This window comes from Phodopus roborovskii, unplaced genomic scaffold, assembly GCF_943737965.1.
Source record: "Phodopus roborovskii unplaced genomic scaffold, PHOROB, whole genome shotgun sequence".
In the NCBI taxonomy this organism is placed as follows: domain Eukaryota; kingdom Metazoa; phylum Chordata; class Mammalia; order Rodentia; family Cricetidae; genus Phodopus; species Phodopus roborovskii.
Genome location: NW_026125295.1, coordinates 13,007,297 through 13,023,595, shown reverse-complemented (window position 1 = coordinate 13,023,595; position 16,299 = coordinate 13,007,297). Strand labels below are relative to the sequence as shown.

General features: G+C 49.3%; 1 protein-coding gene across 3 annotated transcripts in view; it reads left to right on the top strand.

Annotated features, from left to right (window-relative positions):
* Positions 1–15,862, top strand: part of Pfkfb4 (6-phosphofructo-2-kinase/fructose-2,6-biphosphatase 4) — a 37,481-nt gene extending 21,619 nt beyond the window's left edge. For 2 of the 3 annotated variants that reach the window (XM_051203835.1, XM_051203824.1), the window contains exons 9-14: positions 117–263; positions 8,332–8,436; positions 11,449–11,578; positions 11,673–11,735; positions 12,629–12,693; positions 14,017–15,862. In XM_051203835.1, coding sequence (XP_051059792.1) covers positions 117–263; positions 8,332–8,436; positions 11,449–11,578; positions 11,673–11,735; positions 12,629–12,693; positions 14,017–14,076 — 570 coding nt within the window. In that variant the 3' untranslated portion in view covers positions 14,077–15,862. The remainder of the gene's footprint in view (positions 1–116; positions 264–8,331; positions 8,437–11,448; positions 11,579–11,672; positions 11,736–12,628; positions 12,694–14,016) is intronic. The other variant, XM_051203845.1, reaches the window with a different exon arrangement.
* The last annotated feature ends 437 nt before the right edge of the window (positions 15,863–16,299 follow it).

The following is a 16,299-nucleotide window of genomic DNA, read 5'->3' as shown; positions in this document are numbered from 1 at the left end:
AGTTTTTAACTAACCCTATTTCCTGAGGTTGGACAGAACCCTGCAGAACCCCTGCTTTGGTGTCCTTTGAGGCAGCCCAGGACCTGTGGGGCTGAATATGCTTTGATGTGTTTCAGTTTGCCAAACATCTGGCTCAGTTCATCAGTGACCAGAACATCAAGGACCTGAAGGTCTGGACGAGCCAGATGAAGAGGACTATCCAGACAGCAGAGGCGCTGAGTGTGCCTTACGAGCAGTGGAAGGTCCTCAATGAGATTGATGCGGTAATACTATCTTCTGGGTCGGGGGAGATCTCCTTCCTTAATGTGTGTGGTCTGGAGAATAATCTGGACAGTCATACTTCTGGGGTTTAAAAGAATCATCGATGTCTTTTGTGTTTGTGTGTGTCTGTACATGTTGATGGCAGTTGCTCTCTGGAGGTCAGAGGACAACCACAGGAGTTGGTTACTTTTCCACCTGTGTGCGTCTTGGTGGCAGGTGAGGTCAGAGGACAACCACAGGAGTTGGTTATTTTCCACCTGTGTGGATCTTGGTGGCAGGGGAGGTCAGAGGACAAACACAGGAGTTGGTTATTTTCCACCTGTGTGGATCTTGGTGGCAGGTGAGGTCAGAGGACAAACACAGGAGTTGGTTACTTTCCACCTGTGTGGGTCTTGGTGGCAGGGGAGGTCAGAGGACAAACACAGGAGTTGGTTATTTTCCACCTGTGTGGATCTTGGTGGCAGGGGAGGTCAGAGGACAACCACAGGAGTTGGTTACTTTCCACCTGTGTGGGTCTTGGTGGCAGGGGAGCACATTTACCTGCTGAGCTCCTCACTGGTCCTACTTGCAGTTTTAAAGGAATGAGTTTCTTAACTCATAGCAAGCCAAAAGTAAAAGGATTAATAGTGGCAGACAGATTAGATCTCAGTGCTTTGCCATCGTCACATGGGATGCTCACACTCAGTTTACACTGGTCTTGTTTTAACAATACCATTTCTTTTGCTACTGGGTTATTTTAAAGCAAATTCAAGCATAGTGTTTGATTTCTGTTTGTATTGCTGGAAATGAACGAATCACTCCTTGTTCTCATCAACAGAACCATGTCCTCATTAAGAAACCTTAAAAAAAAAAAGTCATTAGCACCAGGCATGGTGGTTCGTACTTGTGAACTCTTCACCTGTGAAGCTGAGGCAGGAGGATTGTAATGTGTTTAAGACCAACCTGGGGTATAGAGTGAGAACCATTTCAAACAACAAAACCAATTTAAAAAAAAAGAAAGAAAGGAAGAGAGAGAGAGAGAGAGAAGCATTATGGCCACACCTTAAATCCCAGCACTCGGGAGGCAGAGGCAGGTGGATCTCTGACTTTGAGGCCAGCCTGGTCTACAGAGAGGGCTCTAGGACAGTCAGAGCTGTTACACAGAGAAACCTTGTCTTGATAAAACAAAATGGACAAACAAAAAAAAAAAAAAAAAAAAAAAAAAAAAGAAAGAAAGGAAAAGAAAAAGAAGACTGGAGGACACTCGAGATGGGTGGGGTTTTCCGGAACCTGACAGGTAGGTAGAGCACAGAGACTGGAATTATCTGATACTAGAATAGGAATTTGGTGAATTTGGTGAATCTTTTCTGAACTTAGGCTCAGAAAAAAACAAAACAAAACAAACACCTTTGTGCATTTTTAAGAATTTTTATTTTTATTCATGTGTGAGTCTGTGTAAGTGTATGCCATGTGTGTGGTTGTCCATGGAGGCCAGAGGAGACCCTTCCAGAGGAATCTCACACAAGCCCCTTCAAGCACAGGCTTGTGACCTCACTGTGGTTCACCCCTGGTAGGTGTGGCTGGGTTCTCTGCAATTACAGTGGCAGCCAGGAAGTCTGTCTCGGCTTGGGGTCTCTTTCAAGCTCAAGTGCTTGTTACCAAGAGTCATCTCTCCAGGCTACAGGAGTGAGGGTCGCTGCCTTCCTAGCACTGACAGCCCAGCCGTAGTTCCTTGCCGTATGGGCCTCTTAGAATCTGGCGACTTATTTCTTCAGTCAATGAGAAGGAACCTGTCTCTTTACTCTATAAAATGGAATCTTACAATACGATATGACCCTATGGTGGACAGGGTGGTGCCTTTGCCAAGATCTGTTGGCTTAGAAGTGGCTCGCAGACCCTGTTGGCAAGAATCTCAGAGAGAAGGCCTGACTCACTCACAGGGGTCACCAGGACTTGGCCACCAAGCCTTTACTGTGTCCACCTTCTTACTCTGTTCCGCTCTCCCATTTTCTTCACAGGCATACAGTTGGTTAGGCAGTGGGAAGGAAGCAGTTACAACTTTAGTTGAAACACATTGGCTATGTTATAAGTCACGCTAAGAGGTACCAACAAGGTGCCATTTTACTATTGTCTCTGATTTTCTGTGTGGCTGAAATTTCCATAAGAAAAGTTTGTAAGTATGACATTTCAATTTCAGCATCTGTACCCTTCAAATTCTCTGCATTCTTAGTTTTTTTTTTTTTTTGTAAACTTGGTTATCATAAAGTAATACTATCGTTACACTATCATTATGATTATTTGTTTTTCTCACGTTTCTTTTTTGTACTCTATATTTTACTGTTTACTGTGCATGTTTTGATTTTTTAATATAAAATAATTTAAGTAATAAGTTGTGGGTTGGGATGGCTTAGTTAGTAGAATGCTTGCCCAGTGTGCAGAAAACCCTGCCTGGAACCCCTAGCGGTGCACGAAGTGTCATGGTGGCATGCACCTGTAATTACTGCACTTGGGAGATAGAGGAGGGACAGAGGTTCAGGGTCAACCTTGGCTCCAGTTTGAAGCCATCTTGGGCTACATGAGACGTTGAACTAAACAGAAAAGCTTAGAAACAGATTCTTGTTTCTGCTTGTTCTTGGAGTTTTAGGGCCAATACCCTGGCCCTAGGAGCCTCTCCGCCCACTCCAGTATGAGTATGACAATCAGAGACAAGGCAAAAGATGGAAAAAGGAGATGCAATCGGTGTGACCACTGTGGAGATGGACAGATGCAGAGCTCACTGACCTCTCGGTCTATCTTTGAGGACTGAGAGGAAATCTGAGATTCCGTATAAAGGGGAAACAAAGGAGAGAAGGGGTTGGGGTTTGCATGGTTGCCAAAACAGGAAGTCTTGGTTGGTCAGGCCTGTGGTCTGGTCACGCGCTCCCCTCTAGTTCTGAAAGGGGTTCTGAAGCAGTCACTCTGTCATCACTTGAGGGGACAGTTTGGTTCTCGAGAGGTGATTACTGCAGCTGCAGGATGCAGCCTTACCAGCATGGGTGAGCTTGCTGGGAGACACTTTGCATGCAAAGCCTGGGGCAGTTGTAATCCTTAGTCATGAGTGTTCATAGTCAGTCTTGTCTCTGCAATCCAAAATAACTTTCAGAGGAGAGGGGCAGGGAAGAGGAAGGAAAATATCAAAGAAGCAAAATAGAACCAGAGAGGGACAAAGTACCCGTAGTTAGGCTGACAGCCAGTCCCTTCTTCATGGTGACGGAACCCTCAAGGGCTTAGAGAGTGACTGACTGCTCACAAAGAAATGGACAAGTGATATGGAAGTCGTAACACATTGGGCTGACCTCCTAACAGTTGGGACCACTGCTGTCACTGTCCAGAGGACTGCAGGAGGAAAGGTCAGCCTGTGAGATGGGATGGCCCCGTGAAGACCTAGCCTGGGAGTGACCAGCTCACTTCCTTTCTGTGGTCTCATTCCTCATGGCCTGGTAGGCACAGTCCAGAATGCTCAGCTCCCTGCCGTCAGAGCAGTAGAGAGGGGCAAGGAACCTGGAGGTGCACATGAGATGGTCCAGTTGGTACCCGGCCCCCTTGAGATAGCCCCCTGGCTGTCCTGAAACTCTCTGTGTAGATGAGGCTGACCTCAAACTCAAGAGATTCACCAGCTCTGCGTCCCGGATTAAAAATGTGTACATACCACCACACTCAGCCCAGCATCTCCTTTAAGTTTTTGTTTGTTGTTTTACATTTTATTTATTTATTTAATTAGATTGGAATTTCACCTGCATGCATGTCTGTTAAGAGGGTGTCAGATTCCCTGAAACTGGAGTTACAGACAGTTGTGGGCTGCCATGTAGGTGCTGGGAATTGAATCCAGCCAGTGCTCTGAACCGCTGAGCCATCTCTCCAGTCCTTGCTTGTTTGTTTTTAAATGACATTTATTTATTTTTCTTTGGTTGTCTGTGACACATGCCACAGTGTTTGAGGAGGTCAGAGGACAGCTTGCTGGAGTCAGCTCTCTCCTTCCACCATGTGTGTCCTGGGGACTGAACTCATGTCACTAGACTTGGTGGCAAGTACCTTTACCTGCTGAATCATCTTATCAGCCTCCAGCACCTCTTTAAGGTGCTGTTTCAGCTGAGTGGGGCAGCACATGCCTTTAATTCTAGCACTTGGGAGGGAGGCAGCAGCAGGAGGATCTCTGTGAGTTCGAGGCCAGCCTGGTCTACAGAGTGAGTTCCAGGCCAGCCAGGGCTACCAGAGAAAGTGTGTCTTAAAAAAAAAAAAAAAAAAAAAAAAAGGTACTCTGTGTGTGTGTGTGTGTGTGTGTGTGTGTGTGTGTGTATGTCTATGTCTATAATATCAATCAATCAATATGGCTGTTTTGTTGCTATTTTGATGCCCCTGTTACATCTGCTTGAGAAGAACTTTTCTTGAGAAGATGCTACACACACATGCACGCATGAGTGCACTCATGAGGCGCGTGCGCACACACACACACACACACACACACACACGCAAACTCCTCTGAGGTATGGGATGTGTGTATGTTTTGGTTGGGTGTGCGTCTGTGAGAGGGGTGTGTGTGCGTGTGCATGTGTTTGTGTGGGGTATATGCATATTTGTGTGCACGTGGGTGCACCCAGCGGCTAGAGGAGGAGGTTGGGCGCCCTGCACCACTGCCCTCTGCCTTCTTCCTTTGAGACAGTATTTCACTGAATAAACGGGAGCCAGCCAGCCCAGTCATCGTCCAGTGTCTGCCCCACAGCCCTGGGATTGAGAGTATATGTGGCCTTGCCTAGCTTTTATATGGGTGCTGAGGATTCGAACTCAGGCCTTCCTGCTTGTGCCGCAAGTGCTCTTACCCACTGACTGTCTCCCTGTGCCCCTGGTTCCTTTGTTTTAGGGTGTGGTGAGGTTTCTTTTTTCTTACTAAGCTTTTATGTGGATAGTTTGTTTCTATTGCTGTTTCTGTTTTCAAAGTCATTATTACTTCTGCTCTTTACTTCTGGTTTGGAAAGTCTGGCTGACTATTGCTTCGTGGCTGGAGCCCTCAGAGTAGTTTCCCTTCTGGTGACTCCTTTGCCGCTGGCCTTCTTTGCCCAGCCTGAGGCCCATAGCCCCGTGACTCACCTCCGCACAGTGGGATGGATGCAGCCTTCAGGTCACTGGGCTCAGAGATCCAGGTCTGTCTGTTCTTCTTGATGAGGGAAGTTGATGCACCAGAGTCTCCATCCATCAAGGAAGTGCGGATAGCTAGCGCGGCCCTTCTCCAGACTGAAAGGCAGGCAGGGGCACCACTGAGCCCTTTATTGCAGAGGACTTCCTTTGAAGCTCTAGGGAGTCTACTTTTTCTTGTTTTTCTGTTTTCTGTTTCTTCACTGTTACGCTCTATAGTACAGGAAGTGCTCTAAGTGATGAGCTGCTGCAGACTCAGGACCCCACCTACTTCCTCTCACAGTTCCAGTCGCTTGACTCTTTTTTTTTTTTTAAATATGAAATGCTTTTCTACATGTCTTGTACTTTGACTGTTTTATCAACTTTTTTGTATGTGTAGTAAGCATTCATGTATGTCTTCATGTTTGCGTGTGCTTGGGGAGGTCAGAGGTTAACACTGAGTGTCTTCCAGCTACTCTCCACCTTATGTTTTGAGGCACAGTCTCTCATGTGTGTGCCTGCCACGTGCTGGGATTGTAGGCAGGCCACCATGCCCATCTGACGTTAAGTGGGTTCTGGGGATCTCAACCCCAGTCCTCATTCCTATCCAGCAATTGCTTTACTCACTGCGCCAACATTTAATGCATTTTTCTCTACGTGTGTATGTGTGCCTGCTTGTCTGAATGTGCACATGTGCAGGTGTAGATGCCTCCAGAAGCCAGAAGAGAGCACCATATATAGGTTCCACACTAGAACATAGTTCAGCCAAGTTCTCCACCTTAGAACAGTGATCATCTTTTCTCTAGTTTTTCATGGCCGGCCAGCACTTTAACTCCTTCTGAGGCTTCACAGAAACATCCTAACACCCACATTTCTTTATTTTTTCCTGTTGAAGCAGGATCTTGCTCTGTCTCTCAGACTGGCCTGATCCTCTTCCTCAGCCTCCTGAATATTGAGTTGCAAGTGTTTGCTTCCACAATGGGCTGTACTCACATTTCCATTGTGGCGCGCGCGCCTGTGTGTGTGTGTGTGTGTGTGTGCGTGCTTGCTCACATGAGTGTGTGCATGTGTGTTTGTGCACATGAGTTTGTGTGTGCATAATATGTCCAGCTTCCTGGGTGTCGTGCACATTTGCATATGGGTGTGCGAGAGCCCAGAGGTCAGCACTAATGCTGAGTGTTCGTCAGTCAGTGTCCATCTGACTTCTTTGAGACAGGGTCTTTTGCTGGACCTGGTGCTCCAAGGATGCTTCTGCCTCTGCCTTCCCAGTGCTAGTATAACAAATGTGTGTTACCATATTATCTTTTTACATGTTTTGGGGATCCAGACTCAGATCCTCATGAGGCAGCAAGCATTTTACTGACGGAGCCATCTTCTCAGCCCGACCAGGCTTTCTTTACCATCCCTGCTTCCCTCTAACCCTTCCCACAATCCCCTTTGACATTTACACTGTTACCAACAGACTCTTCAACAGACCTAAAATAGTCTTCCTGCCTCTGTAACCACTTCCACATTCTTAGGGACTTATTACAACACTGTTTCACTTCCTGATCTCTTAGGGTACCACAGTGGTGTCTCACTCAGGTGAGGTAGGTCATGAGATGGTTCAGCCTCTTCAGCACCTCAAATAACTCTTTGGTACTTTCCGTCACCTTTCTTCTCTGCCGGTGGTGGACTGTGTTTTATTTGTGTGGGTGTGTGGTGCCTGCAGAGACCAGAAGAGGGTGTTGGATCCTTTGGAACTTCAGTTACCTACCGGTGACTTAAGTCACAGTTGGGTGACTGTGACCCACTCAACATGGTTTCTGGGAGCTGAACGTGGGTCCTCTGGAAAGGTGTTGTTAACCATTGAGCAGTCTCTGTATCTCCTTTCTTGTCATTTTAATTGTGTGTGTTTCTTTGTGTGTCAGTGTGTGAGGATGTGGGTAGTCCAGGTGCCTATGAGGATCTGGGGCATCAGATCTAGAGCTGGAGTTACAGGCAGTTGTGAAATACCTGAAGTGGGTTCTGAGAATTGAACCCAGGTCCTCTGCAAGAGCAGGATGCTCTCTTAACTGCTGAGCCATCTCTCTGGCTCCACGTTGTTTTCATGTGGAGCAGGCTCATCTCACCCTTGACCTTCAGCTCGTGTACTCATGATTCATCTACTGGGCTCAGCTTGGCTTGTTCTATTTTGATGTTTGTACAAGATGATGTATGTGTCGTCTGTCTGTCCATCCCCTGCCCCACCCTTTGCTGCCTGCTTGCTCTTGTCCTCTGTGGCCTGCTCTCTCCCTGCAGCATTACAAATGAGTTTTTGAAATTACTGTTCACACAGCAGTCTCTACTCATATTTAGTACTTACATAATAGACAAGACTTAAGGGCCGATGAGATGGCTCAGTGGGTGAAGGCACTTGCTGACAAGCCTGACAACTGACCTCTGCAGGTTGTCCTCTGACCTCCACAACCATGTCATGCCAAGAGCATATGGGCCCACACACACAATAAACTAACAGACAAACAAATAAATGCAATAAAAAAATTTAAGGCAGGTGTAGTGGTGCACGCCTTTAATTGCAGCACTTGGGGGCAGAGGCAGGTGGATCTCTGTGAGTCTGAGGCCAGCCTGGTCTACAAAGTGAGTTTCAAGACAGTCATGGTGGTATATGGAGACCTTGTCTCAAAGAACGAAAAAAAAAAAAAAAATTCAAGCCTTAGGAACAGACACACATTAAGTCCTATATATCTGTGTGATGGATGGGAAGGACTGTTTTGATAGCTTCCTACAGATGTGGCTGCCAGTGTACTCAGTGTCCAGAGAGGGTCTGCGTTCTCACACCGTGTAAGCTTTGTGGTAGGAATGTCCCTTTGGCCCGGGAAATGCTGGCCTCTCTGCTGCTGCAACCCGGGTTAGTCTTTTCAGCCTGGCACAGGCGGTACCATTACTGCTGTGTCTTCCCAGGGCGTCTGTGAGGAAATGACCTATGAAGAAATCCAGGATCACTACCCACTGGAGTTTGCCCTCAGGGATCAGGACAAGTATCGCTATCGGTACCCAAAGGGCGAGGTAGGTGGGAGCTGGGGTCTCAGTCACAGTGCCTGCCGCCTGCCTGGCAGTGCTGCTTGTGGTCAGCGCTCAGAGCCTTGGCCTCGAGCCGACGGCATAGGTGTGGTTTCTCCCCCATCAGTTCCCAGCTCTGTCTGTCTCCTGAACCTTTGCTCTTCCTTGGGTGGTGGGAGGGGATGGTGCTACGGAGAGCAGAGATTAGCCATGTTGGCCTCTCTGTCTTTGTTACCCCCTTCCTAAGGGTGCAGACCTGGCAAGGGCAGAGACTGAGCTCAGTGCCCCTAGCTCTGTTGGGTTTGGCTTTTCTGGGACTTCTGTAGCTTAGCCATCTTCTGGGATTCTCAGGCCAGCTCCTTACTCAGGGAGCCATTAGCCTTTTCCCAGAGTGCTCTAAGTGGCCAGGCCTCACTCCAAAGATGCAATCCACCCTTATCTCTGCCTGGGACCTTTACCCTTTTTTTGGATGCTTACCCTTGTCACAAGGTGATCCTATTGGCCCCAGAGCATCATGTGCCAACCCCAACTCCGCTTCCAGATCCATGGAGACCTTCTCTAGAGAGATTTGGCAAAGTGATCACACTGCCACCATCCCTCAGAGAGCCCCTGTCATTCCAGACACTCTGGCTGAGGAATCTCCTCCTGCTTCAAGGAGGCGCCCGGGATGGTGATTTCATAAGCCCTGAGACACGTGTGTGGAATCATGTAGCTCTGGGTGACATGAATAATTCTCACATTGTGCTGTGAGGCAGAGTTCAAGTTCAGAACCAACCCACATAGTGGGAAAGATAGTCGATCAGGATCGGGGAGACAGCGTAGTCAGTTGTCGGCCTTAGAAACATGAGGGCCTAAGTTTGATCCCCAGGACCCAGGTTAAAAACAAAACAAAACAAAAACACCTGGTGTGGTGTGCATGCCTGTAATTCTAGTACTGAGGAGGTAGAGGCAGGTCAACCCTTGGGGCTTGCTGGCTGGCCAGCCTCCCCTACTCTGCCCCAGGCCACTGAAAGACCCTGTCTCAAAAAATAAGGTAGACAGCACCTGATAAACATCTGAGGTTGACCTCAGAGCCTCCACATGTGTGTGTACATATACATAGAATCACTGAACATATACCCTTCCACTACACACCCAAAAATAATTAAAAAAAAAAAAAGAGACACAAAAAAGAATCGTCCCAGAACTGCCAAAGATCATCATGGTTGGGGTTAGTATTGCTGTGTGATCACAGCCACAGCAGGGGCAGACTCTGCCGGGGCTGTATTTGAAAGATGGAGAACTGTGCAGAAGAATTTCCCTCACCACCCCCCCCATGCCTAATTCTCGGTTAAAATGGAGCTAGGGGTTGCTCCAGGGGCCAGCAGGGATACAGCTCCCCATTACCACAACAGTGGGGAGGGCAGGCTAGCAGATAATCATACTAGTTGTTCCTAGGGACCTGAGGTTCCTGACAGTTGTCATACTCTAGGAAGTCCTAGGGCCTTTGTCCTACCACACACACCCACTGCCCTCTCCATGTACTCCAGTGCTGTGGAATAGAGGTGGAAGCTGCAGAGGGCCCCATGGATGGCATGAGGTGGCTGTGTAAACTAGGGGCATGACTGCTCCAGAGCATGGTTAAGAGGAAATTTATTATTGTAGATATGAGGGAGAGAAGAGCCAGAGGCATCTGGAAGAATCCACAGTAGAGAGAGGAAGTTGTAGACCTAACACATTCAGCAGACTGGGCCGGCCACGAGAGAAGAATGGGAGGGAGAGAGAGAAACAAGAGCTGGAGAGACAGGCAAGAGAGGGGACCAAGAGAGCTCATGGCCAGAGTAGATGGTTACAAAGGAATGAGAAACTGGGGGAGAAGAGCCCATGAGCTGAGTTTAGGGTAGGGGTAGGGTGAGAAGGTCCTTGTGGCACTGAGGGGCTCTGAAGACCAGCATTGCTTCAGTAAGCCCTTTATCCAGAGTTTTTTGGGGCCTGATAGTAACCTTTTGGGGTATGTCTGAGGCCTTGCTCTCTTGGTCCTACCAGGACCTAGCCCTGGAAGGAGAAGGTGGCCTCCTTCCCAGGTTGTCCCCAACTCTGCCCAAAGCAGCCCTCCAGGGGCAGCTGCCCACTTCATTCCTTTAGGGACTAGGCTGGAGGGAGCTTAGAGACGACCTGGGGCGTGGCGAGAAACTCCAGGAGTTGCAGGTGGCCTGCTGCCCAGCACACCTGTCTTAGGTAGGGTTCCGATTGCTGGGATGAAACACAATGGCCAAAAGAAAGTTAGGGAGGAAAGGGCTATTTGGCTGACACTTCCACATTAAAGTTCTTCATTGAAGGGAGTCAGGACAAAATTGAAACAGGACAGGAACCTGGAGGCAGGAGCTGATGTAAAGGCATGGAGGGGAGCTGCTTACTGGCTTGCTTCCCATGGCTTGCTCAGCCTGCTTATAGAACCCAGGATCACCAGCCCAAGGATGACCCCACCCACAATGGGCCGAGTCCTTTCCCTTCAACCATTAGTTAAGAAAAAGTTCTTATGGAGGGATTTTTCTCAGTTGAGGTAATCTGGTGTCGTAGAGTTTCTATTGATGTGAAGAGACACCATGACCACGGCAACTCTTATAGAGGAAAACATTTAACTGGGGCTGACTTACAGTTCAGAGGTTTAGTCCATTATCATCATGGCGGCATGCAGACAGACGTGATGCTAGAGAGTATTATCCTACATCTGGATCCATAAGCAGCTGGAAGAGAGAGTGACGCTGGGCCTGGCTTGAGCGTTTGAAACCTCAAAGCCCACTCCCAGTGACACATTTCCTCCTACAAGGCCACACCTCCTCCAGCAGGGCCACAGCTCTTAGTAGTGCCACGCCCTATGAGCCTGGGGGGGGGCGCATTTTCGTTCAAATCACCACACCTCCTTTCAGATAACGCTGGTTTGTGTTGAGTTGACATAAGTCTAGTCAGTACAACACCTGACTTAGTTCCTACCCCGGAACCAGGCCTGAAGGATACCTTCGTTGCTTGCCTTTGCAGTCCTATGAAGACTTGGTACAGCGACTAGAGCCTGTCATCATGGAGCTGGAGAGACAGGAGAATGTGCTGGTCATTTGCCACCAGGCTGTGATGCGCTGCCTCCTGGCCTACTTCCTTGACAAGGCAGCTGGTGAGGGGCCTTGGCCGGGCAGGTGGGCGGTGTGCATGACATGGGGACATTCAGGCATGTATGGCATGTGAGCCCTGTCTTTCTATGTCCACAGAAGAGCTGCCCTACCTCAAATGTCCCTTGCACACAGTCCTGAAGCTCACGCCTGTGGCTTACGGTAAGGGAGCTTCCCACGTGTTGACCTTGGCTGTCTGTAGGGTTCTGTGATGATCCCCAGATCTCTTCTTTCCACTGGGACGCATTCATCCCCACTCTCCACCACACACTGCCTTTCCCAGTTCCCCCTTTCTGTTTCTCTTCTTTCATTGTTTTTGCTCAGAAACTTCCTGTCTCATCCTGTACCCCCCCAGTGCTGGGTTCTAATTGTGCACTAATTTGCTTTTCAGTTTTTAAAAACTCTGTGTATTCAATTGTGGTAGTGTATACTTGTAATCAGGAGGCTAAGGTAGGAAGATTGCCAAGAGTTTGAGGCCAGCCTTGGCTACATAGTGAGTTCAAGGCCAGCCTAAGCTACAGAATGAAAGCCTGTGATGACCAGTGATCTTTGATCTTTCCTTAACCCTAGAATATTCTGGAAGCAGGACATTTGTGTCCCTCCCCTGCCTCTTACTGCACCGCACATGCTCAGGCCACAGCCCACTCTGTTGCATCATGCTCGTGGAAGATGAGCTCCAGGGGAGCTGGAGTTGCCCTCCCTCCTCCGGCGCTGACTGGACTTTCTGTGGCAGGATGGAGGGTGGCACTGGCTTGCGGGTACCAAGAGTAAGGGTTTCCATATTGATCATTGACCTGTTGCTGCCCCAACCATGTCCAGTCCTGTGTAGGTAGCTTGGGTCCCCCATGAGGCACACATGGGCAGTCACACATGGGTAAGCAGGGTCTGACAAGGCTCCCTTGCCTCCTGGTGGTCCCTGGAGCTGTCTTGGGAAGGAAGGATGAAGGTAAAGCTGAGCTCTGTACATTCTAGCCACCTCCTCAGAAAAGCTTTTGCCTCTCTGTGGCTCTTGCTGCCATTTGCATAGGGACTTCACTGGCTTCTTCCTTTGGCAGGTTGTAAAGTGGAATCCATATTCCTGAATGTGGCAGCTGTGAACACACACCGAGACAGGCCTCAGGTAGCACTGGGCTCACTGCTGGGGTGGTGGACATGTTCCCCAAGGGTGATCTGACTCTATGTCTTCAGGATTCCCAATTAGGTCAGGGCCAGGCTAGGGTAATGGTGAGTCTCTTCCCAAGGCTGTTTTCTGTTTAGGTCTGTCTCCTGTGGCCAGAGTGGGGCTATGGCCTGGTTAGTGTTTCCCAAGGTCAGCCCTGGGGAGGGACCTGAAGTTATGCCACCAGCAGAAAACCCTGGAGCTGGGTGTGTTTGGCTCCCAGTTCTTAAGGCCTCAGAAGCTCCTGAAAAGCCCTGCCATGTATCTGGACCAGAGCTGGTCTGGGCAGGGAGATGCTAAATGCCCATACATGGTAGGTGGTGATTCTGGCCTCCCTTGCCAGTCTAAGCATCATGAGCCTTTTTAACTGGGCACCTTTGAACTTTAAGAAGTACCATGGGCCTGGCATTGTGGCTGAGTTGGTAGAATGCTTGCCTATCACACAGGGCACTGGATTTGATCCCTAGCAGTGCATAATGACACACACATGCCTATTATCCCAGCATACAGCGGCAGGAGATTCAGAAGTTCGAAGTCATCCTTGGCTATATAGTGAGTTTGAGGATAACAGGAGCTACATGAGACCCTCTCTCAATAAAACAAAAACACTAGCAAACCAACCCTGCCTCAAAGTAGGGATCTACTTTGCTACCTGCTCCTACAGCTCCTGGGCTAGTCAGTGAGCTCAGTGTCTGCCAAGAGCGCATGTCTCTGTCCTCGAAGGTTTGGCTATGTTGTGCTGCCCAGGGCTACCTCTCCTCACATATCCCTCAGTTTCTGGGATCAAAGGAAGCTGCTGAGGGCTCACAGGGCAGCCTTATGGAGCTCAGGGAGGCTCCAAATGTCCCTACGCCCACCCCAGTTCCTCAGGCCTGAGATACCAGAAGCTCAGCAGGCCAAAGGTGGACCTAGGCCGTATGGCTTTGAGTGATTCCGTCCTGAAGAGATAAACCATGTTACAAACTAGATGTCCATAGGCTGCTAGAGCCAGGAAGGAGGAACGTCCTCAGGTGGGAGGTGGTGTGGCCTGTCTATGGGCAGCACCTGACAAACTTACAGTGGAGCATGGAGTGGGCCATACCCTCACCCCACACCTGTCCCCTCATCTGAGCACCCAGCAGGTCCAGCAGGTGGTTCTTCCTGCTTAAGGACAGGTTAGGGTCTTTGAGCTGGGGCCGCTTGAGGTGGGATGTGTATCTGACTACAGTGATCAGGGCAGCAGGAGTGAGGAGTCCCATCTATTCCTGAGCAGGGTGAACAGCCTTTGTCTTTATTGTTGTACAGAATGTAGACATATCCAGGCCTTCGGAGGAGGCCCTTGTCACAGTCCCTGCTCACCAGTGACCACATCTCACCCAGGACCCCCGGACAGCCCTCCCTTCTGCAGAGAGAGTCACTCTAGGCCTCCTTGGTGTTTGCAGTGCTGATGATGTCACCACGCAGGAACACTCCTGAAAGCCATGGGTGGCTAGCAACACTCCAGTGACAGTGTTGGGTAAGGCTACTGACCTGCTGCTGAGTTCCCTGGGCTTTGTGCCCTGCTGCTGGCCCCTCTGCTCCAGCCCTCAAGCAGCCTGCTCACCAGCCTGGCTGCTTCACGAGGCTTACAACCTCAAATGTGACACTGAGATAGAAGTCTCACTAGAACGTCTGCACTGTGGCGCAGCTGCCTGAAATGGGCCAGGTGACCCCTGGAGAGCTTCGGTGCCCTCTCTGTAGCCACTCTTGAAGCCAGAGGTCAGATCTTCATGGGACCTTCGTGTGCACTGCCTCAGGTGAAGGGAAAACCCTCCTTTCCCTGCCTGGAACGGAAGAGTGGAGTAGAAGAGCTGTCACCCATATCTGTGGGTGTTCATGAGAACAGACATCCTCTTTGGCGTTTAACACTGAATAAATGTAGAAGGCAGCTTTGTGATGCCCTTCCTAATGTTTACCAAGTTGTACACTGAAATATGGGATAGCTGCAGCTCAGGCTGCCTTGTCCTAAATTCCCCCACAGGGGACCATGTAATGGCAGGGCAGCTGCACGAAGTACCTTCTTGGCGCATACACCAAAGTGCTCATGGAAACTGTCTCCCCTACCTGGCTGTTGCTGTCACTGTCCACACAGGACTAAACACTGCTGACCACAAACAACATGCCTTTGTCATAAATGGCTCAGAACTGATAACCCTGTCAGATGGTCTTCTTGTGTGCTGACCTGCACCTGCAGGACTGAGGAAGGAGAGGACAAAACATGGAGGCAGCCCCAGCCAAGGGAGCAGTCCGCAGCCCCACTCAGTTTTGACTCATATACAACTTAAGCCCACTGAAAACAGCCTTATGAAGCCTGGTGCCTCCCGTGCCCCGAGGCAGCGAAGTCAGGCTCCATGTTTCAGCTGACCAGCAGAGTGACAAGCAGGCTGTGAAGCAGGGCAAGAAACTGTCTACAGCAGCAATCAGTGCTCTGCCATGAGGAAGCAAGGCCCTGCATTCAAGAACATTTCCAGGCCCGAATCTGGCAGAACAGTTTACCTTTGGCAGCCCTGCCAGCCCTGAGCTGGGTAGCTTGCAGATGCCATCTGCCTCCAAGAAGCCAGTGCCATTATCCCCAGGCTGGAGCTGGGGCTAGGATGGTCATGACTCTCCTGTACTTGTCTCATGAGACCCTCCAAGCCCTGGCTTGAAGCTACAGGACTGTACCACTGCCTTTGCAATGTGGGGCCTGGGACTTTCGCTCCCTGTCTCTCAAAATTTGAGTGATGTTGGTCATGTTTTCTCCACACACTTGTTAGCCATAGCAGACCCTGTGGTCAGCAGCTACAAACACATAGCTGGGTGCCGCTCGAGGTGGAGACCACCAAAGCCTTTTTCCTCTGTGCCCAGGGAGGACAGGAATTGCTGGACTCAGAGGTGTTAAGAGCCTAGGGTTGGGGCAGAAGGATGTCATGGAGCAGGGCATGTGCTGGGCAGTCCTTTCCTCAAGCACCTTGAAGGGTCCTCCGTAAGGCAGCTGTATGCCAGCTTTTAGCTGAGATGTTCATGGACAGAATTGCCAACATTGTCCTGCTTTCCTTAGAACGTGTGGTTTTGGATTTCAGTTGTACATTGCACTGTGTCCAGCATTCTTTGCAATAAATACTTTTTAAAAAGCAGTTATTTGAGATGGTATTTTACAGCTCTCTCTCCTCTCTCCTCTGTGTGTGTGTGTGTGTGTGTGTGTGTGTGCGCACACACACACACACACACGCACACACGCGCGTGTGGTCTGCTGTGGAATAATCCTTCCATACATTGTGAATATGTATTACTCTCGTTGGTTCATAAAAATGCTGATTGATTGGCCTAAAGCAAGACAGGAAAAAGGTAGGACATCTAACTGAGGGTACTGGGATAAAGGGTGGAGTGAGGGAGTCGCCAGTCAGATGGAGAACTTTTCAGTTGGACATCCAAAATGAAATAGAGCTAAAAGCCATGAGCTTTGTGGGAAGAATGTAGATTAATGGAAATGAGTTAAACTGTAAGAGCTAGTTAGTAACAAGCCTGAGCTGTTGGTTGAGCATTTATAAGTAATAGTAAGCCATTGTG